Source organism: Saccostrea cucullata, unplaced genomic scaffold, assembly GCF_032062105.1.
Source record: "Saccostrea cucullata isolate Sc308-1 unplaced genomic scaffold, CSIRO_AGI_Scuc_v1 ctg264, whole genome shotgun sequence".
NCBI classification, from domain to species: Eukaryota; Metazoa; Mollusca; class Bivalvia; order Ostreida; family Ostreidae; genus Saccostrea; species Saccostrea cuccullata.
The window spans coordinates 407,592-432,872 of NW_026932935.1; the positions used below are offsets into that span (position 1 = coordinate 407,592).

A 25,281-nucleotide genomic window follows, 5' to 3' on the forward strand; every position below is an offset into this window, starting at 1 on the left:
TATAAAACCAAAATATTGGAATGTTAACAAGTTTGTCCTTGTTCTTTGCCAGGGACAGATGATTTAGCTTTAATTGATAAAAGCATAATTCAATTTATCTGTTAAGTTTACAATATATTTTGGGTCAAAGAGAAGTAAAATGACTTTGCTTCAAGTTTCAATACTTTATAAGCATGTTCACTATAAGCATGCTTTACTGCACATCTCATGTTGTTGTATGACCAAGAACCTGGCTTATGTATGGTATGTATATGCAGTTGAGACTATAGGTCTTTTCAAAGGTCTATGATACAATCTAGTTAAATATAATATCTTTTTGAGCAAAAACTTGTAACTAACCTCATGATACAAAGATGGCTGTGAATATGCTGGAATGCGGAATGTCTTTACTTTCGGTTTTCCATCTGGTAACGTTGTTTCCTGCAACACATCAAACTTTAAATAATTCTCACTGACAAATACAGTTGAAAATTATAATGTGTCATTTTCTTGAAAGTTCTGAATAAAATTATTGATAAGAATTCAAAGGTGACCTATACTTGTATGGACTTTAACAAATGATTTCCAACTCATTTGAATCTTCTAGCAAAAGTGAAGAATGTCTCTATATATAGATCATTCTTTAATTTTCTAAGTTCTGTATTTTAACAACACACGGTAGAAAATTTCCAGTGAAAATGCAAATTAATTTTTTTCCTTCTATCTCATAAAAACAGGTTGTAATTTGTTTAATGTACAATTATTTTAGCTTTAATCTCATTTGGGACTAAAGTAGACCGTCTGCATGTAAAACCGAGTGCGATTAGACCAATCGAATCAATAACAAGGAACCATATGTTTTCTTCATCCAATTACCTTTGAAGCTAAAACTTCTCAGTAATTATACCAAATGTTCCAACGTAAAAACCACTTTCCACCACTGAATGTATTTTTACTATACCCTTTTCTTAGAAAGAAAAAATGACTTCAATGAGAACTGCACTGTATAACACCAGACTTGGATTTCTTTTGTCTGTCAATTAAATTCTGCGACTTTAGTCAGACGACACTTTGATGTAATGTGTAATTGTATCCCTCAGATGGTAAGAGATGCGCAAAAATTACGCAAAACTTATAATTTGTAAAAAAAAAAAAAAAAACTCTTTCCAGTTTCATCATTAATTTTACCATGTTACCTAGACAGTAAATGAAATAGGAAAAGGATTAATTCAGATTGTCTATCAAAAATTATCAACAGTCAAGTTAACAACAGATTTTCACCAATTAAAGTTGCTTTCAAATTTAATTCATTTTTGGAAGTAGGTTTTCCGGTTATTTGTACTCAATGTTCTTGGCAATGTGAGCTAAACTTTTGGAAATCTTGTTTGAATTTCAAATTCAATGACTTTTTATGTTAAACTTCTGGACTTTTCTTTCCTATTTTTACAATTAAAGTAAAAATAGTATGACATACGAGCTTGAGCAATTACACACAAAAGAAATTGTTCTGAGAAGTCTACATTACTGAAGTTTTTGTAAAGGGAGATAAAAGCAGTACTAGTTAACTGGACAACATAATGAGAGAGTCATGCGAACCGTCCACCCAATACCTGACCATCTGTATTAAAACCAATCAGAAATAACATGTCATCAGATCTGTCTGCTTTTTTAATCTTTACTTTCTCTTTTTTCTACCGACACACGATTTTTCTTCAATTGAAGAGCAGCACGGTAATATTTCACATAATTGAGTTCTACAAATATCAAAGTCGCTCGTTATTGGGCCTATATGAACGGCATCCATTGAGAAGTTAATGAGGAGGTATCCTAAACACTGCCATATATTTCTCCAACAATGGGAATGATTAGAGAAATATCAGCGACCATTATCATGTACAGACTTCTCTGATCATTTGCCTTCTATCTTTCTATCATCTGAAGAAAATGTCATTTGAAAATTAATAATTATATTTTCCTTCTGATTTTCAGACATGTGATTTGAAAATCATTTCTTATATGATTTAGAACAATAAAAGTTTTCCAATCCAGTGTACGAAAAATTATATCATGCCATCAATGATCTTCATTTACTTAACACTTATCTCTCATTTGTTTTATACAGCATTAAGTCAAAAATTTCAATTAGTATAAATCATTAATTGCCATTCAGATCTCAGTACTATAGTTATTAGTTTCATGAAAAAAACCAGCTTTTCCTTATCCCTTGCCAAAAATATCAGTTAGATCACAAATGATGAACACACATACATGAGACTAGATATTACTTCACAGTGTTATAAGCTGACTAATAGTAAGCACTTCATACAATAAAAGTACTTAAAATGCCATGCACTTATTTACTCTAGTACATGTATTCACAATCATTATATACAAAGATAAATATACAGATTATACACTCAAGTATAACACCACAAATGCACAAAGAAAAGCCCAAAAATGACCATAAAAGAATATTAAAGCAGGCATCATGGTTAGTTTGATTGTTTTCTCTGCAAATCAGTGGTACAACTGCTGATAAGTCTATCTATTAATATCTAGCAATCCACCACTGACGAACAGAAAACACAAGGTTAGTAGATGCTTCACAAACAACTGTACAAATAGTCCCAAAGTTTAAGACTTGAAGTAAGAGTTACTGCCCTTATATGAAATCAGTCAGATTCTAAGAATGCAGGCAGCAATCCCAGAAGTGAAATATTAATACAAGCTTAATACTTAGCAAAAAAAAAAAAAATCTATATGTTACAAAATAAGAAACAGCTAGTGCAACTTTTCTCAAGCTATTCCAAACTGCCACGCCACATTCAAAAATTCATTAGGGCCATAACAGCTAGATTTATCTCAACATTCAAGCAGCCAAGAGCCGTATCAGATATATATCTTTTACAATCAATAAGAAAACCCACTTTATAAATCAAATGTTATATCTTTTAAAAGAGATTGCTTATAAAAGTCCTTGAAACTTTAACTTGTTCATAAAAAGAACTTTTACCTTTAAGCAACATGGAGATGTTAAGTTCATGCATACTGTCAATGGAACTGTGAATTAATCGTCCAACTTCTAACAACTAGCTGGACACAAACAGACACATCATCAATTCAGATCTAACACTTACCAACAATGAAACAGCTAGAATCAAAGTAGAAAAATCATGTCTGGATTGAAACAGAAAACTGTTAAGACCATCAGTGAGGAGAGGCCAGACAGATGTAAAACTCCAGGTAAATCTCTGTCTTCACACCTCTTCACACAACCACCCTGTCTGACAAACGAGATTCACAGTTTCCTCGAGGTTTTATGAAAAACATGCCATCACCTCTCTATCTGCAACCATGGAGGCCAGCTATAGGTAGGGTCTATGGATAATTATACTGACTGCAGCCACAGGTAGAATTTCAGGTAAACCGCCAGGTATGGGAGAGAACAATGGTCGACAATGACAGGTATCTTACAGGTAGATTTCAGTAGTCCCTCCATGCTGACTATATAACTACCATGTGTCACAGTATTGACATTTACAATGCATTGCTGCAATCCTAAAATAACTCCTGTTCCCCCTAATGAAATTAGCATTAAGTAAACTAATTACAAGTCTCTTTTAACAATCCTTTTCTAGATGTAATGAAGAAAAATGCTGCACATTTCATCCTAATATAGTAAAGAACTGTAACCAAATATAGTTTTGTCTTCTCTTAGGGTATTGTCAATTCAGATACTTTTGAATTTTCTTTGTCATGAATAACTTTCTTGGAATTTGCTAAATATAACTTGAAATCTGAATTAAAATACAAATATATTATATATCATATTTTTTCTTTATGGTAAAATATAAAAGATCTTTACTTTCATCCTATTTACCTTCATTTATTGGTATAAGTATTAATTATTGCCAATGTCAAAAAAAGAGTCGGAAAATTACAATTCTCATTTTATTGTGGAATTCTGTAGGTCAATCAATTACTTTCCTGACCCTTGAATATGAATGGGAGGTAATCAAAGGTGAAAAAACCCTTATACTGATCAACTGTAGAAATCTAAAATATTTATATCTGTAATCTTTTCTCCAGTATTTAAACCAGCACTAGATGACTGACTGTTTCTTTGATCGGTGTATAGGCTTTGCCTTTCATCAATAATTCAAATTTAATCACGTATCCAGTTTAATGATCAAGACGGTCTATTGACAAAAACACCAACTACTTAATGTTAAGTGTGCAATTTTTCCTACTCTCATTAAATAAAGACTTGTATTTTATTTTATTACTCTCAAGAGTAAAGTTAATAAATTTGATGCAACTGTTCCATGTTAATAAAGAAAAAATAGGTGGGAATAAAACATTTTCATGGAATAAAGGCAAGCCATAATGGTTTATCAAATATCTCAATACGAGTATTTTGAAATTTTCATATTTTCACTTCTATTAAGAAAAGCCATCTGATGGCAGATTTTAGAGCTCTTTTACTTTGAGGGCAAAATGCTTCACTTGATCATTGATGATAGTGTACCTTAACGGAGGATTAAATTACGATCTTACCTGGGCTCATCCATCAGAACAAATGTATATTGACACGGCAGATCATGCTCGCACACAGACAATTCAACACAATGAACTGGGCTCCTGCAGGAATAAATTCCCTTTGGATTGATGAGAACTTACAAGTATAGCAGCTATAATATACCACATTTAATTATCACCCTAAAACAGGTGGGATGAGGCTAGAGAAAACTGACCAATCACGATGGAGATGTGGAGAAGTTGCCATGGAAACCAATACCAGGAAAAGTAGCCAAGGTAATATTTACATTACATGATAAGCAGCTATTTTAATCAAATCTGGACGAAAAGAGTTCAAAAAGCCAACGTATTCCAAGTACTGGTAATTACAAGCTAATTAGCAAAGTTGAATTTCAATACCAGCAGTATGTGGCTTGGAAGAGAGAGGAGAGAAATGGCAAAATTTTCACATAATTCACACCAAGAGAAAAGAAAAAGTGCGGGAAGGTGATAATAAGCTTTACACCTCCGAGTGGTCAAGCAGGTGAGTTACAGGAGGCCCCCAAGGTACTCGGCCGGAAAAATCAGGGACTGCGTTAGCTGTCCATCAAAGAAATTAACAAGAAACATATATTGACGCAAGCGTCAAAATTCGGCCGCAAACCAATTAATTGTTCCTTTTAAGATGCAACTAAAGACTGAAATGGTGATCTGTTTTAAAATATCTTATATTTATCTGTTAATATATATCCTCGTGACATTAAACCCTTGTGCAGGACATTGCATGATTTTCTTAATTATATAATGCATGTTCAGTATTACATGTTTATATAAGCAAAGTACCCCTGGTCCTTTGCGTCAACAAACCGTGGGCCTGTATAATTAAGAGGCATTTACATTATCAAAAGTTTAAAACTAAAGTTTAATGTAATCTACAACTAGATATGCAGTGTAGTTTTAACGCAACAAATATGTGGGGCTCCTTACTCTCTCTTACAGGAAAAAACTAAACTCCCTCTAGATCCGCCACTACATTTCTTCTCTTTCAGTTTCTTCAGAGAGGTTTCTTTGAGTTGTAGCGGGAAAATTCTTGGCACATTGTAAAACGTGCATTATCCTCGTCTGCTATGGGCAAAATCTTGTAATATTCTGTAGTCTGCTAGGTCTTTTGATGAATTAACATTTAACCATATTTTTGAATTTTTTTTATATATGTACACGTACATATGTACATGTGTACACGTCATTTTAAAATAAATACGTATAACAAATCCTGTTTAAATAGAGAGAGTAAAATTGTGCAATATACATAACGCGGTCTTTGCTTTAGACTATGCCCAACACCTGTCCTAATTTTCTCCGCACCTCAAACATGTCTAAGTTTCTCAATCAGGATTGGATGAAATATTTACCTCATTCTTTATTTAAAAAATTGATCTTATGTTTATTGTGCGTTCTTGTTAAACATTTAGACGCTCTTTTTAATATACTATTATATTAATGTTAAATATTTTTATTTAAATTGTTTCAACTCCGCAGAAACGCACAGCGACTTAAAACTTTCATATCATATAACCGACCGCCTCCTGGCGGCCGGTAATTAAGGAAACATACATTTTCAATATTGTGGAAGTATTTTGTTAACTGAACATGCTGACACCAGGAAAAGCTGTTTTTTTTAAAATTTAATTATCATTATCCATTTCAATTAAATGAATCAACTAATGACTTGACAATGCAAAGTCCATTGCTGCTGACTTAATTTTATACACTGGAAAGTTAATCTGTCTTTTGTATGCATGTCCATCTTGAGCATAAATGTAATATGTGCATGGACTTGACTTCTAAGTACAGAGAGGTTAAAAATCACGACCATTTTGTAGGTGTGTCTTCTTGAAGTGGCATCCTTTGCATCTTATAAAGTTTTCAAGCTGAGGGATGGGTGGTTATGCAAGTACAAATTATGAATCCTCAAGGAAATTTTAGTTTTCAAAATTATTATGCAGAAAAACTGCAAAAGGTATAATTGACAGAAAGCATAAGTTGAGTAGCCCATTGTATCAAGAGAAATATGTTGATGATTTTTACTTTAAGGTCAGATGACACATTCCTCGAATACCGGGTATATGTTTTGTATCTCTTCTTATTATATAAAGAAATATTCATATTTGTCCTTCTCTTGAGATTTCTACATTGTTTTCAAAATGTTTTTAAATATAAGTACGCAAAAAATCGTAATATAGTTCATGCAGAAAATTACCTACATTGATTATTTAAGAAATATCACTCTGTGGTATCTTGTTCAAATGCCTGGTAAGTTACCCTAATTTTTTGTGAGGAAACTTGTTTAAGTACCTAGAGTTCAATGACAAATTCTTAGGAAAAATTATATATTTTTGAGGAACGTGTCGTCTGACCTTAATTGAAAAATGCAAATAATACAAAATGAGATTCTACTTATTTTCAATGTGAAGAATTACTTATGTTATCAATTTCAAATTATATATCTGCAGAAGCAAACTTTTAAACTCAGTCATTTCATTTTGGAGGTGGGTGGAGCATTTTAGATTAATAGAAAGAACATTTCTTTAACCCCTTGATTTTGTCCTTAAAATTGGGGAGTAATGATGTTCTCTGTGATTGGAATAAAATACTGTACATGCCAATTTTACAACAAAGGTTCTCGAGGAATTTTGTTCACATTTGATTGATTGACTGTATATTGTTTAATGTCCCTCTCAAGAATTTTTCACTCATATGGAGATGCCACCACTTGCCGGTGGAGAGCTGCAAATTTTGTCCTATGCTAGGCACTCAGGGCCATTGAGCAGGGAGGGATCTTTTTTGTGCCAGCACCTACTGCGACATGGGACCTCGGTTTATTCAGTCTCATCCGAAGGACCCCTCTCCACGTCCCACAGTGGGATTCGAACCCGAGATGTAAGGAACAACTCCTTACTTCGCTACTCTAGAGTAGACGCTCTAACCACTGCCCCATGCGGGCGCATTCACATTTGAAATTTTGTTTCTAGACAGATCTCAGACAGTTGAGGTTGACATGAGGGGATGTTTAGCTATATGGCTTTTTTCATAAGTATTAAATAAGGGTACCTTACCTCAGTGTTCTCACTGGTCATTACTACTTTCAGGTCATCCAAATTAGTCATTCCACAAAAAATGTACAATTCCATCTTTAGGCCTTAGCCATATAAAAAATGACCATAAACAAGCAAAGCCCCCCCACCCCTTTCCAAAAAAAAAAAAAATACACAGAAAAAGAGAAAAATTAAAAAATTTCAAAGTCGAAAGGCAATAACTCTTTTGTCAAAATGGCACAATTAAAACTAAAATTTACCAGACACAAAACTTTTAAGTCATCAATATAAAGCTACTACCGGTATATGTGCTACAAATCAGCTCATTTTCTAGTAACAGCAAAAATAAGTCAAAGAAACTAGGATAAAATGAGGGAATGACTGATGGAGAAGGGTAACACCATATGTCCCAGCCATTTCCTGGTGGGGGCATGAAAATCAGAAGATTCATTCAGCATTCATCTATAGCCAGTTATATCATAGTTGAAAGAAAATTCAACAAATCAGAAGATCTGAAATTCGTGCAGAGAAAAAAAAAACATGGTATTACATGGATTGCAAAACTGACATTTGAATATCAATAAAAATCGGTTTCATGACTTTCAGGAAAAACTAGATCAAGGAAGTATAAAATCTAAGCATGAAAAAATAACTCTGAATTAGAACACTTTTCATAATTTATGCAAAGTACCCGTATATATATTTTTGATTTGATTTACAAATACACTGTATTGGTATATGGTTTCAGGGCAGGAGCTTAATCTTGCCAAAAACATATGTTCTATCCAGTGGAGTTGTGACATCCACTTAGCACAACAGAAAACAATATCATCCAAACCTTCAGATTCAGGGACTGTGTCATCTTAAGGATGATAATCAAAACTCAAATCTGTTCATCCATTTTAATGAAAACACATAAAAAAAATCAATTAACCTTCATTTCTACGACAATTCTGCAGTATAATTTTTCCGAGTCTTGCTTATTAGAGAAATCTTCAAGAATTACATAATAACATGCTCATTGTTAAGACAGACAAAAAAGGATAGAAAATTAGAGAAGAAAAAAAAACCCTTATGGTAAAGAGAGACAGCTTGTGAACACCTGTTTGAAACTAATGAGGAGCTAAGCAGAGTCATTCTCAGGTAAATTAAAGGTAGGCCATCAACAGAACCATTAGATATTGGCTGCAAATGAGATGCTAAATGCTGCAAAAATCCTAGCTATAATTACAGAGAACATTTTTTCCCCATGAGCATTTTTTCCCCGGTTTCTTGGGAACATTTTACTGGTATTAACTTTAAATGGTCTTGTGGCATACAAAAATATCACTTGAGAGTTTTTCCACGGTATTTGTCAAGAAGCTGAAGTCAGTTTAACAACATGCTTTCCTCAAGGAAGCATGCAGATTGACAGATATTAGTATGTCGCAAGAAAAATTTCATGCAAAGTCTCCTAGGTCTACTCATTTAATCATTAAACAAGATGTATACAAAGAATAAATATAAGGTTCCAGGAAGCATTGGTTATATTTCTACCAGAAATTTACCCCTCCCTTTTTTGTCTTGTTGGATTTTTGTACAATTGGCACAGATCTGTGTATGGGAGGGGGATTTGCATTTCCGGTGAATAACAAAGTATTTGGAACAAACATATGAAATTTACATGTCCATCTTTATAAAGAGCTAGGATTAACTTATATTGTTAGCACATGAGAGTTTCTGGCATGTGGAAAAAATTGGAATTCTAAAATATGTTTTATTTTCAAATAAATCAAAGAATATAATTTCAGCAAAAATAATATCATCTTTGAAAATTGCACCCCCCCCCAAAAAAAACCCTAGAAATTGTAGCCAGACGATATAATTTATAACTATACACTTATGATTTAATCAATACATGCTATATTATCAATTATTTTATATGGAAAATTATGGCTTCTTCAGTAAATATAAAACATCAAGCTCAGCAAGAACAAAATCAATTATATATTTATTGTATCACAAAAATTATTTATCACAAAACATACTTTCATGAAGTTATTATTAACTGACGTTGCGGTCTAACAATTCTTATGTAAGACCGGTCAATAGTGAAATTGTTAGACCGATGTTATAAACAGCTCTTTTTATAAGTAATAAATATTTAGAATGATATTTATAAGGGTATAACAATATTAACTGCTGCAGCTCTCTAATAGACTCCCTAGCTGTCAGAACAAAGTATTTATAATCAACCCACACAAAGTCATGATTCCACCTTGAAAATTTTAAAATATCCCCAAAATAAAAAAACAACATTAAACTGAAAGTAATTCTTCAATGTATATAATCTTTCAATTAAACTCTTAACAATTTGTAAAATTTGAGAGGCTCATCTGCTTCAATTAGGTAACCTGAAATACTTAAGCCTTGCTTTATTCATCAGATTAAATAAGGGTGTGAAGCAGTCAGCATGCCGAGCTGAACACTGTCACAAAAGCTGCCTATTGCTTTATGAGCAATGTGCCTGGCTTAAATACATACAAATTTAATGTAAATTTCAAAGAAAATTGGGAGAAATGGCCCTGATGCAACATCATATTTCACTGTCAGTAGTACATGTATTCCTCACTACAAGACAGCTGATCGAATACTGTGCAATCATTAAAATTTGTGGGGATCAATATTCAAAGATTGCCTAATGAAGGGGACATGCATGTAATTTCATATATTCACTAAAATCTGCATCGTCGGAAACCCACGGTCGGTCTCACTTCTCTTACCAAGACGACCGTGGGTTTCCGACGATGTAAAATCTGAAAAAGGAAAGATGTCTCTTTAAAACCTAAATTATTAATTCATTGATGATATGAATTTGTGGAGGCAGGGTACCCAAGGATTTTACAAATACTGAGCCACCACACAATCTTGTGATTCCACAGTATATACTGGATTTTCAAAGTTGTGAGGAAAACACCCATTTGCATTCACACATCAAATTTCAATTCCAAAGTAACATCAATCTGAATGCCAATCCATCAACTTCATGTAACATGAATGTGCATTGACAACTTCAGAGATGAAATAGAATATGTACAGTCAAACTTTATTATCTAGAACTCAATGTGATAGAAAAAAAACACCTTAGCTGAGACATCTGAAGATTTGAGATATTCAGAGTAATATACTTAAAGAATAATAGGTTGAGACTTAAAAGTACTTCAACCTATCCATGGTATTTGAGATTTCAGTGTTTGAGATACTGAAGTTCAACTGTATGTACATAATCTGTACTGATGATTACCGGTATAATGGACTGAAATTCTGCATTTAAGTTTATGAGTGAACAGGGTATTCATCAATTTCTCTTGAGTCAGAGATAGAAACTGAGTCTGTCACCATCACAAAAATCTTACCAGATTGTAGACACCTAGCAGGAATGCTTCAAGTCCTCTTACAGTCTGGAATTAAAAGGGAAAAAAAATCAAATCATTCACAATTTATATAATCAATGTCTTGCCTGCAGATGTAACACCTACTCCCAAATAATGCAAAGACACCATCAATTTTCATTCGTATGTCACTCACATGTTTAAGCCAATAGGGATTTACTTCTTAACTAACATGCAAGTCATAAAAAATTTATTTGGTACGGCAGTTCTAAACTTTTAAAATCCATGCAGTAAAATTTGTCTTAATCTTCAAAACATTTTTATAAACAAGAGGCCCATGGGCCACATCGCTCACCTGAGCACTAAGGGTAGGAAAAAGTAGAAAATGGCTTTTTATTATAAAGTTTAAATCCAAAAGTAGTCCCATGACCAATCATGGATTTGCTATTTTTTAGAAAATGATTTTTAAAGAATTTTCCTATATATATCTTTAAAAACTTTGGTCGACCATTTTGGCCCCGCCCTACCCCCGGGGGTCATGATTAGAAGAAACTTGAATCTACACTACCTGAGCATGCTTCCATATAAATATGATGAATTATGGCTTTGTCATTCTTGAGAAGAAGATTTTTTAAAGATTTCTCCTATGTATTTCTATGTAAAACTTTGGTCGGCCATTTTGGCCCCGCCCTACCCCCAGGGGGTTATGATTTGAACAAATTTGAATCTACACTACCTGAAGATGCTTCCACATAAGTTTCATCTTTCCTGGCACAGTGGTTCTTGAGAAGAAGATTTTTAAAATATGCCACCAAATTTTCAGTAATTCCCAATTGTCTCCCCTTGAATGAGGGCGTGGCCCTTCATTTGAACAAACCTGAATCCCGTTCACCTAAGGATACTTTATGGCAAGTTTGGTTGAAATTGGCCCAGCGGTTCTTGAGAAGAAGATGAATATGTGAAAAGTTTACAACAACGACAACGACAACAACAACGACAACGACGACAACGACAGACAACGGACAAATTGTGATCAGAAAAGCTCACTTGAGCCTTTGGCTCAGGTGAGCTAAAAATTGTATTTTGGTATAACCAAAATTCATTCTTTTAATTAGCAAAAAAGTTGAAGATTCCTTATTATATGTGAGTACTAAATATCACAAAATGACTCAATAAATGTCAAATTGCGAGAACAAGAACTTGCAAATGAACTATTTATGAAATCATTCTAAATGTATTTTAGCAATACATAAATACATTAGAGCATATCTATTTTTATTTCCAAGTCAAACTTCTTGCAAATTTATGGGATTAATAATTTCTCACATATATTTAGGAATCTACAGTATGATTGAATCTATTCTAAGACAACTGTTCATGGTTTGCATCAATGTTACTTTTTGTCGTTTCTTGGGCTTAAAAAAGATTACTGGGTAACAGTGATTTTACAAATGTCTAATTGTGTGAGTTCCCTTGTGAATGCTTTGTTTCCATCGATTATCATGATTGGCAATATAGACATCTTAATGATCCTATCATTTACACATGAGCATGAAAATAAAGACAACCAACATCTTTCCAAGGAAGGGTAGAGACTCTTTCAAGCCAAATTAAATCTGTGATGAGAAGAAGACTTTATTTCTTTTTTTGTGTGTGTTACATGTAACTGATGAAAAATATAAAGTTTTCCCTGTTTCAGCCAAAAAAAAAAAACAAAAAAAAAAACAATCATTGCAATAAACAATAGGCACAAGGGTCTTCACAGTCACCTGAGAAAGATTTAAAAAAATGAAATGTGTAAGGCAAATAAAGTCACACAATTAACCAACAAAAAGTGTGCATCCAAAAATGCAAAACAATTTTGATATGGAAAACCTATATAAAGTTTTCATGAAAATGTAATTAAAATCCCTGAGAGTCGATGCATCATTTGTGCAACTTTGGTTTATATAAGCCTTATAGTTTCTTGGTGATAGACCTGCAATAAAAAAAAATGTATGTCAAATTCAAAAAAATTAGTGTGCATCCAATCATTGCAAGTTTGTTCAACATAGAGCTCAGAGTAACTTGGAAATGAAACCTGTATAAAAAAATAACCTTTTCACTAATCCGGAAAATGTAGGTCAGATTCAGCTTCTGAAGCCAGCCTAGTAGAATGCACCCTTAGATGTACCATCCATGCAAGTTTGGTCATTATAGGGCTCAAAGTTACTTGGAAATGAATCCTGCACCATAAACTTTAACCTGTTTACTCGTCCACAATATCTAGGTCAGATTTAATCTTGTGTTCCATGCAAGTTTGGTATATGTCTCATAGAGAAATGAAACCTGCACCAAAAACTTTAACCTGTTCACTCAACCGGAAAAGATGTACCATCCATGCAAGTTTGGTCATTATAGGGCTCATAGTATCTTCGAAATGAAACCTGCACCAAAAACTTTAAACTCAATGGAAAAAAAAAATAATGCATCCTAAGATGTATAATCCATGTAAGTTTGGTCAACATAGGGCTTAATTTCGGAAATGAGACCTACACCAAAAACTGCACCAAAAATGTTAACCTGGGTCATTCCTGTTGCTGAAATTGCAGCATCTGAAACTTTGACTGGTACAATGAAACACATTAGAAACATCTTCCATGCATGTCTAATCAATATAGGACATAGAAGTACTTAAAAAGAAAACTGCTCCAAAAAACTTAACCTTAACCCGGGACGCCGACACCGACATCGACGCCGAGGGTATCACATAACCTCCCCCCAACTTCGTTGAGGTGAGCTAAAAATGAAATTAAAGCAATTATTCATATATGTAGTCAAGAGACCCCCACCCTAACACACCTGTTGCTGAACATAACTTTACATTTAATCTTGTATTAAGTACTTAGGAGCAGAGAACAGGATAAAAAAATAACACTAATTTATGCTCAGGATGCTTTTGTATGCTGAATATGAATACCCATGCCATGGGATTCCTGTACTTCATCAGATTTTTTTACTACAGTAAAACTCATTTAGTACGGACACAGATATTGCAAATTCACTGATATAGCGAAGTCATCTTGGATCCCCAGTTGTATAAGTTTAATGAATTTCTTATACGGATATAACGAATTATGGATATAGCGAATTAATTTCATAGGTCCCAGTGACTTCGTTATAACCGAGTTTTGCTGTATATAAACATTTGTATATAAAACTTTGATTTCTAATCTTGGTCCCTCTTACTCCGAGGGTCATGACTTGAACAAACTTGAATATACACTGCCTGAGGATGCTTCCATATAACTATGATATATCATGGCTTTGCTGTCTAAAGGTTTTTTCCAATATATATATATATATATATACACCTATGTAACACTTAATTTGTTTGTCCTTTGTCAATTTGTACCCCCCATCCCTTAACCCCAGCAGTTTAATTGAAGATACATGTATATGAATCTATCAGAAAGTTTTCACATGACTTCAACTTTTTGGCCCTTCAGTTCTTGAAAAGAAGTTTTTAAAATGACCAAACCTAATTTTTACTACATGTATTTCTTAATTATCTCCCCTTGAAAGATGAGTGGGGGGAGGGGGTCAACACTTGAACAAACTTGAATACCCTTTCATCCAAAGATACTCTGTGCCAAGTTTGGTTGAAGTTGGCCAAGTGGTTCTGGAGAAAAAGATGAAAATGTGAAAAGACAACAACAAAGACAGACAATGGACAAAAAAAATCAGAAAAGCTTATTATAAAGAGCCTTTTGTTCAGGTAAGCTATTAATTGGTGTTTTAATCACAAAGCCCATTACTTATATCAGCATGGTTAATTTCATATGCAGTCACATGTACATGTATTCACCACTGAATACGTATATTCCAAACTATGAACATGTCTACCCCTGTTTGCTGTTATACCTTTTTTCCTGAAGTGCTGAGAGCAGACAGGTAGACCCAGATAATGACAGGTATGAACTCCTTACTGAAGGTCCTTAGGTCCGATTCCTTAGATCTGTAGAACTCAAACAGCTGGTGACAGATCGGGTCCAGAACCTGAAGAAGAACAATGGTAAAATACAAGTTATTTATTTAAGGAATTGTCATTAATGATTTACAAACTTTATACATACTTTATACATGTACAGTGTCACTGACTTCAGTATTCATGTCCCATCACAAGTAATTTCGTGAGACAGAATGAATCCAAGAAAATAGATATGTGGCCAAGTTATTGTAAGTTAATCTGGATCAATTAATCCAGATTAACCGAAACTACTATATCAATTTCATGTCATTCCTACATCGCAATTCTTTTTCTCTAATCCAAATAATTATGGATATACATAAAACTTCTCCTCCTGATGACTTTACTGAGAAATTATTTACCTGGTACATCACAATCAAATAATTAAGGTAACGAACAATACTGGTTGTCACAGGTGAGGATACAAGAACTCTACCCTTGCTGTACTTAATTACAATTTTTTATCAAGTATAAAACAGTGATGTAAGTTGCTTTATAAAATATAATGAACTTGACTGGTCTAAAATCTATAATCTGAATAAAACTGTTTTCGATAATGATTTTGTAGTTTTTCTTGATTTTAGGTATCGCATATCATCAACTTATAAGTCTACGACCAAAATATGATCAAGTAATGACAGGCAATCAGTAGTGAAATTCCTGCAGACCTTTTGAGGAGTTCCCATGGAAACCACAATATTTGATCTCATTACTGGTTTTGAGTATTTTTAAGCAGCTTTTAAAGGGTGTAACATAGATATGTAATTAACACAGGAATCAATACGGATTAGACATCACACACTGGTAACGTTGTCAGGTAGAAAACAAGTTAGACGACAAAATGTAACAAAAGACGGAAAAGTGGAAAATATTATTACACCTACAATCACATTATGAAGAGACTGGTTCATTTAAAAGCCATCTTATTAGTATCATAACTTGAATCTTATGATTGAAAAATAATTAAAAACCTGAAATAGTGAAACCTCTTATCCTCTTCTACATCATGTGATACAAGTAAAATATATTAACTTTAGCAGTTATAATAAAACATTTTTCACATAAAAGTCTCAAAATAAATGTCAAGATTAGCTTTGACATATATCCTTTACTGGAACATTTGAATATGAAACTGAATGTTTGGAATAGTCTATCTCAGATGGTTATATCTTTTTCATTTACAAAGGTTGATCCAAAATTGATGTCACATTTACTTCCATAAAAATTCTTAATTTTGGGAAGTCATCAACATTTTGAATGCTGTCTGAAAATTTCATTCAGATACAAATAACTAGAATTTATTTTCATTTCATCCACTCACATGAGTTTTATTTTATCATCTTGTACTGGAACTTTTTGTTCTGTGTTGTTTTATTTTATTAAAATTCAACAAAAAAATTTGTAAAATAATCTTTTACTACTTCCACAACAAAACGATATGTACGATAAGCTACATTGGATCAGATTGTGTTTCCAACAAAAATGGCAATAAAAGGTGAAATTTTTGATGGTCTCAATTTCAGGCCCATATTAAGGACTTTGAGAAAGATTTTGGGGAACGTTCATCCTCAAAACTTTGAGCAAGGCTTTAATTTTTGAAAGAAAAAACAAAACAGCTGTTGTTTGTAAAGAAGTCAATAACTGTATAATATTAATCAAATTTCCAATGTTTGTATCACCTGATACACAATAAAAGACAAATGGATGATTCTATACATTACTTCACCAAACAAAACATTCCCCACCAAGATTCTAATGATATAATTTTCTTTTAGAACATTCACCTTTTCTCTGAATTTCAATGCAGTTTCTGATTATGATACATGTTTAACATCCTTATATGTTCATGTAATGAATGAATTTAAGAGCTACCTAAGATATGCTGTATCAATTTGGATCAGTTTATGCTTTATAAACCACATCTTTTCCTTAAAACGTGCCTTCAAATTTTTCAAATTTTAAATGTAATGTTTTTGAGTCATAGGCAAAAAAAATTACAAAATATAAAGTATTTTTTTTATCCAATCAAACCAAATGCTTCAGTTGGAATTAAAGTATTTCTAGATCAACAGCAGTGATAACTGTTCATTCATGGTGGCCAAAATTTATTGGATTTCATGGATCATCCTTACCCTTCATTTTTTAGTTAATTGAATTGTCTGTTATGAACAAGATTACATTCTAATGTACCAGTAAAATTCTGACTATACCAATGAACATTTACTCCCACAAATTAAAATGATTCTGTGGTGTACAAACCTGAGCTTGAGGGAGGCTTTCTAACACACAGTAGAGATTAGTGGTCAGTTCCTCGTTTTGTCGTACTGTGCTGGCGTACGTGTGGATTTCATTATCTGGCAGGGACTGTAAGAAAAATCAAATATATGTTCAGTACTCAGGTCATAAAGGTATGTGACATACTACCCAGAGGCCAAAGGGCCTTAATGGTCACCTGAAAATAATACAACAATGTAAAGGTTCCATGTAAGTACGAAATAAAACAAAATAAACTGATAGATGAAGATGAGTTGTCCAAAAGCAAGAGAAATAGGATGACAAGGGATCGACAAAATACATGTAGCTATTCAAGTACTCATTAGCAAATCTTAGATTAGATCTATTTACTCTGGCGTAACTTGCTAGTGCTAATACACTTGGATTTGTCACTACAACCACACTAATTTCAAACCAAAGCCTACAGATCTGACAAAACTAGAGGTATAAAACAAAGGTGTGGAACTTCTCAGAGCTAAGGTTCTTATGTTCACTAATGAAATACACATGATTTAATTAAAATTAAATGGTTTAAAATTATAATTTTATTTACATTTATTCACCTATAAACAATTAACATAACTACTTGATATACCGTATACGAAGTAATCCTTATTAACCGCCCCTGCCTCTATAAGTGCTCGCTAGGTCTTTTTCAATTTTCGGGAAATAAGGGCCCCCCTTTTCACAATTTTCTAAGTGCTTGGGCAGTGAATAGGTGTTATACGGTAATGTGTATCAATTCAAATGAGAATACATCATTACATGTACATGTATATGCATTCCATGTGTCAAAATAAAAATTACTGGATTTCAATTTAACAAGAAAAAAATTATTATTCATATTTCTGTTATTTGAAAAACACTGCAATTGAACAACAAAATTCACTTTTTGAAATCATAAAATTATTAATAATCCTGAAGATGTAAGCAGAACTTTTGAACTGCAGATGATACACAAAGATGAATGTGTTAAAACTGTCATGACAACGAGACATAGCTAGGTCTAATTACATGTACAGTCTTTGTCTGAGAGAATATACATATAATAAACTCTTCTACACACCGCACAGAAATCTATTTTAAAAAGAACAATTGAGGGCTTTGCCATTTTGTTTTTAATGATTTTAGTCACATGTTAAAAGTAATGCACAGATTAAGGATATCTGATCCTCAGTCAGGAAGAATAACTCTTTAATTATAATTTAATATAAAGGTCTCAAAATGAAGCTTGAAATTGAAATCTTTTCATGTGTAACAGGAAGGGAGAAAATGTATGGCTGGACCAGGAACCCTGTATCATTTTATGTGTCTCAATTCTATTCAATGTTTTTTGACATTCTCAAACATTCTCAAAAACAATTTTTTATTTACAATGTGAGGAGATTTCTCAATGATGATGAAACATTCAAGAAATATTATTGCTTAAAATGTTTTGTTTCTTTCCTTCAGTTTGTGTGGTTTTTCCAGATAGAAAGATAGGTTTTCAAATTTAGGTTGGATGTTTATAAAGCAAAGAAAAAACTTGAATGGTGTTTTGCAATAATAGGGAATGGTTTATTATACTATACATTAAAAAATAATTGGTGTAAATTAAGTCCCGTGCAAGTACAATACAATTTTCTTCAAAAGCCTGGATACCTATAATTTTTCATCCAAAATTGTATTTGTTGATCAATTTTCAATTATAAATTTCACCCTGGGTGATTTTATTTTTATTCGCATTTCCTAAAAATTTTTTTATTTTCCCTAATTTATGATATGATTAACTTCAAAAATAAAGTTTGAAGAACTACCTTGGGTAATATGAATATACATTACTTTGAGAATTTGGAGACATTTTTATAAGAATTTTCAATTATTCAACTCAATAGACATGATTTTCAGAACTCAGGGCCTTTGAGCATGCAGTGACAGATCTTTATCATGCCGACACCTATACTACATGGGGCCTCTGTTTACACAGTCTCATCCCAAAGGACCAGTCTCTACTCCCTCAGTGGGAATATAGAACCCACAAATAATGATCAACACCTTACTTTAAAAGGATCAGTCTCTACTCCCTCAGTGGGATTAGAACCCACAAATAAGTTCAAAAACATTCTCTAGTGGGATTGAACCCACCCTCAACACCTTTGTTTGTAAGCACTTAATGCCCTTTCTAGAATTTTTCACTCATACTGAGAAGCAACAAGTGCTGCTGGAAAGCTATATATTTTTATCTATACTCAGCACTCAGGGCCTTTGAGAACCCACATGCACCTTACTCAAAAGGACCAGTCTCCACTCTCTCAGTCATAGAACCCACAAATAAGGATCAACACCTTACTCCAAAAGGGGCCTCCCTCAGTGTAGAACCCACAAATAAGGATCAACACCTTACTCAAAAGGACCAGTCTCTACTCCCTCAGTGGGAACATAGAACCCACAAATAAGGATCAACACCTTACTCCAAAAGGACCAGTCTCTACTTCCTCAGTGGGATTAGAACCCACAAATAAGGATCAACACCTTACTCAAAAGGACCAGTCTCTACTCCCTCAGTGGGATTATTATAGAACCCACAAATAAGGATCAACACCTTACTCAAAAGGACCAGTCTCTACTTCCTCAGTGGGATTAGAACCCACAAATAAGGATCAACACCTTACTCCAAAAGGACCAGTCTCTACTTCCTCAGTGGGATTAGAACCCACAAATAAGGATCAACACCTTACTCAAAAGGACCAGTTTATATCTCCCTCAGTGGGATTATGCAACCCACAAATAAGGATCAACAGTCTCATCCCAAAAGGACCAGTCTCTACTCCCTCAGTGGGAATATAGAACCCACAAATAAGGATCAACACCTTACTTTAAAAGGATCAGTCTCTACTCCCTCAGTGGGATTAGAACCCACAAATAAGGATCAACACCTTACTCAAAAGGACCAGTCTCCACTCTCTCAGTGGGATTAGAACCCACAAATAAGGATCAACACCTTACTCCAAAAGGACCAGTCTCTACTCCCTCAGTGGGAATATAGAACCCACAAATAAGGATCAACACCTTACTCCAAAATGACCAGTCTCCACTCCCTCTGTGGGAACATAGAACCCACAAATAAGGATCAACACCTTACTCCAAAAGGACCAGTCTCCACTCCCTCAGTGGGATTAGAACCCACAAATAAGGATCAACACCTTACTCAAAAGGACCAGTCTCTACTCCCTCAGTGGGATTAGATCCCACAAATAAGGATCAACACCTTACTCCAAAAGGACCAGTCTCCACTCTCTCAGTGGGAATATAGAACCCACAAATAAGGATCAACACCTTACTCCAAAAGGACCAGTCTCTACTCCCTCAGTGGGATTAGAACCCACAAATAAGGATCAACACCTTACTCCAAAAGGACCAGTCTCCACTCTCTCAGTGGGAATATAGAACCCACAAATAAGGATCAACACCTTACTCCAAAAGGACCAGTCTCCACTCCCTCAGTGGGATTAGAACCCACAAATAAGGATCAACACCTTACTCCAAAAGGACCAGTCTCTACTTCCTCAGTGGGATTAGAACCCACAAATAAGGATCAACACCTTACTCCAAAAGGACAAGTCTCTACTCCCTCAGTGGGATTAGATCCCACAAATAAGGATCAACACCTTACTCAAAAGGACCAGTCTCTACTTCCTCAGTGGGATTAGAACCCACAAATAAGGATCAACACCTTATTCAAAAGGACAAGTCTCTACTCCCTCAGTGGGAACATAGAACCCACAAATAAGGATCAACACCTTACTCCAAAAGGAGCAGTCTCTACTCCCTCAGTGGGATTAGAACCCACAAATAAAGATAATGTATTTTCACTATATTATCATTACAGCCCACTTAACTCCAAAACCCTGACCCTGCCATAGTAGTAGGATGATTCACCGGTGCACCGATGCATCGCAGTATTCACTTTGACGATCTACAGATCGATTCATCTAATTTAGTATCACGATACCTGACCTCACTTTTTTTTATTTTCCAAAAATGTCCGGGCTTTAGAATTCAAAATTTTCAGTCCTTCAGTCTGTATCTTCAAGACGTTTAAACAATCAGAAATGAAGTACAAACTTCCTGGTGATACAGAATTCAAAAAAAATACATGTGTCAAAATGGAGTCAGACATGCCGGATTATGTTATATCAACAAAATCTGATGGCAGCAAGTCAGGTTTCTGTTGAATTGGTTTATTTTCATAATCTGCTATGTTCGAAATTAAATATTCTAAAAATAATTATCTGGTTTTATTTGGTTTTAAATGTATCAGTGGGATAGAACGCACATGATAAGTGATGTGTATCTTACTCCAAAAGGACCAGTCCCTACCCTGCCAGGGTCCATTAATTTTAAAAATTGGGTAGAGGGATAAATGCTATTACAATCATGACAATAGTTTTACTACTTGATGCCCATGAGGAAAAATGATTTTTAAAAAGAGTATTAATTCCTCTCAGGCCTGAGAGAGAAAGTATGGTGGCATATTTCTGTCCCTTATTTGGGATTAGATCCCACAAATATGGATCAACACCTTGACATGCAACAAGCTACATCAACATGCAACATAAATATGTTGGGATTAGAAAATTGCTATGAAATAAAAATTATAAAACAATCTTAAAAAATCCAAAAGGACCACATGTGACATCCAACATACTAAATGCTGGGATTATGTTAACACAAATAAATATGTTGACATGTAACAACACCTTAACATGCAAAAGGACATGCAACTTATCTATGTCCCATGCAACTTGGATTAGAACCACAAATATGGATGCAACACCTTATTTTGACAAGCAACTTATTTATGTCGACATGCAACTTGGGATGTTGACATGCCCACAAATAAGGACATGCAACTTATCCAAAAGTTGCATGTTGACATCCCATATGTGGGATGTTGACATAAATAAGTTGCATGTTCATATTTATCTTGCACGTCAACAAAAGTTGCATGTCTACATTCCTAAGCTGCATGTCAACACAAATAAGATTGCACCTTACTCAAAAGGCATGTCAACATAAATAAGTTGCATGTCAACACCACAAACTGAACATAATAAGTTGCATTTCACATATTTATCATTACAGCCCACCGCTAACATAAAAAGAAGCATCAAGCATGTTGGATGTCAAAATATGGGATAGAGGGATAAATATTTATTTGATTGCAATCATGACATATTTAGTTTTACTATCTTGCATGCAACATAGGAAAAATGATATTTGATAGAAAAATAACTTGCACACAAGGGGCAGAAATATGAGAGAGAAAGTGATCATGAAATTCACAATTTTTGTACCAGATCGATGCATTTTTTTTTTTAATTTCTGCAGGATGAAATAGTGAAACAAATATTGTAGTGAAATTTTCTTGAATGATAAAAAAACAAAATTTACATATTCAAAACTTATGCAAGCTAGAACAAAGAATTTTATTGAAAAAAAAATCATGTTAAATTGTGACTATTAATAACTCAACAAACTCTAAAAAAGCTTTCATATATATATATATATAAAGTTTATTTTTTAATGAATGAAAATCTTTAAACTAGAAAAATTTCAAAAGGAAATAGTACTAGAGAACCACAGTTTCTTTCACGGTAGCATGCCACTGTCAAGGACAGATCAAGAAAGAATTACGACTCATGGAGAAGTGTTATAACAGATCTAGTATTGATACAGAAACTGTACCGTTCTTTGAATTTTATAAAAATAATTATTTTTTTCAGTTCATTTAATTAATAAAAGAAGAAATCTTGAAAGCCAGCCATAGAGAAGAAATATCAGGTGGCAATTGAATGAATTGATGTAATATGGTAAAACCTGCTTTAAACTTGACACTGTTTTCTGACTGAAACATGTTTCTACATGTGCTCAAAATATTTATAAAATTGATAAGGGAATGTGTTGTCATTGTGCATTGTTCTCTTATAACACAATGCCATAGTACCCAGGTACTATATATTCCTTGATACAACAATACACATCTCATGACATATATACTGGGAGATGAACACGTACCTTGGTATCCATTCCAGTCTGACAATATTATCATGAGACAAGAGGCTGATTATCAGGTTTATATTGTAAGTTCTAAAATGTTCCCCCAAAAATTAATTAATCACCTTTAAGGCACAGAAATAAGCAAAAGGTGTGATGTCAGGAGAGGGTTTCTCCCCACTTAACCAACATTTTAAGTACTTATATACATTTGAATTCTGTAAAGAACTGGGTACGGTATGTATAACGAGGCGGCCCTGTAAAATTGGCAAAAATTAAACGCACGATGACATTTTTTGAACTGTGTCAATTTATTGTTAAGGTTCCTCTTTGTGTAAAATTGGTATCAATTTTCCTCAACTCACGTGACCTTTTGTGTATATAACGTTCAGAACCGGTCAAATATTCCGGAAATCACATATTTTGGACGTTTTGCTCCTCTTCAAGTTTATATTTCGATGTGGCCGCATCCGAGTACATATGCGAAACTTTGCAGAAAGAACAAGTATACTTTGGTAATTAATATGCAAGAGAAAAAATAACTGTACAAAAGTGCGGCCACGTCCGTTTTTAAGAAAAACTGTAGTTGAAAATACTTCGTTTTTGAATAGATGCGACATTTCCTCCTCATTAAAATCTATACTTTTAAAGAAATTAAATGTTGAGGTCTGAATCTGAATGTGTTATTATCTAATCTATACTTTTACAGAAATTTATTGTTTAAATCTGTATCTGAATGTTATGAAAACCACATAAACTTTTCTTCGTAAAATTTATCAAGGGACATTGCATGGAAATCAATGACGCAATACCTTAAAAACATGACGTCACAATGAGCTGGCATATGTTGAATAACTATATTCTTCAGTCTTCCATAATAAAATAATAATATGATAAATTTTCAATCAATATATACAGTGAAAAACAGTCGAACGACATAAGAATACATTTTTACATGTACAAATACCTTTTATTAAAACGAGCGTCTCCTTCATATTGGACGTAATATTAATTTTATGTTCCAGAAAAAGATTTTTTAACGTTTTATTGAAAATTATCATGCATTTTCTAAAGTATGATTTAGATTATATATTTATCATGCTGAATGTTGACATCAGTGCTTTCAAGACAGGTTTAAATTAAACATGCAATTCAAAGGCGGATCCAGGGCCGTTGCGTTGAGCGCCCTTCCCCCCCCCCCCCCCCCCCCCCCCCCCCCCCCCCCAATCCACTGTTTGATTTTTAAAAAATTGCTCGTATTTTGTAAAACAAGCATGTAATTAATTATTTTTTGTTACTAGCATTAAACACAAACTTATCAGTAGATCTACTCGCATGGTATGAGATATTCCGAAATATTATTTTACCGCCATGACAATTGATTCTAAAATTCCTGCAAGGTGACGATTGGTTTTCTAAATCAAAGGGGGCACATATTATAGCAAATGTTCGTTCCCCGGACCCTACCAGGAATGTGCTCCTAACCCCCATGGGGTTGTCCTCAATACAACCCCCTCCCCCGTTATTAAATTTCTGGATCCGCAACTGTAATCTCTTAGGAGTACAGATACTGAAACATTATTTTGACAAATTTTGTATGGCTACAGTTGTGAGTATTTTCGGCAATTTCTATGCAATTTTAAAAAGAAACATGATGCAATCAACTATTTATTTGTGTCTGAATAAAGATTAACAGTTCCCAATAGCAATTACCCGGTAACATTTTTCTTTACACAGACAAGTGAAGGCAATTTTAACATATATATGAATCCGCTGTATATTGAAGAAATAAAAACAAGCATTATCATGCATATTTTTTGACAAGAGACATGCTTTTCCCATTCCGCTGCATACAATCGATGTATTTAGCTCGATTAGGACTTTTTCAGAAATTAAATAAGTCATTTATAAAACATTAAATTGCTTTTTAAAAATTATGTGTGTTAAAACGAATGTATAAGACAAAATATTGTTAGGATTTAGAAGAATTTCAACAAAA

General features: G+C 33.7%; 1 protein-coding gene across 1 annotated transcript in view; it reads right to left on the reverse strand.

Moving 5' to 3' along the window:
• LOC134236570 (hyccin-like) overlaps window positions 1-25,281 on the reverse strand; it is a 52,594-nt gene that overhangs the window by 16,419 nt on the left and 10,894 nt on the right. The window contains exons 3-6 of the mRNA XM_062718744.1: window positions 17,232-17,336; window positions 14,867-15,001; window positions 10,988-11,032; window positions 340-420 (exon numbers count right to left, since the gene is read on the reverse strand). Of these exons, the coding sequence (XP_062574728.1) occupies window positions 340-420; window positions 10,988-11,032; window positions 14,867-15,001; window positions 17,232-17,336 (366 nt within the window). The remainder of the gene's footprint in view (window positions 1-339; window positions 421-10,987; window positions 11,033-14,866; window positions 15,002-17,231; window positions 17,337-25,281) is intronic.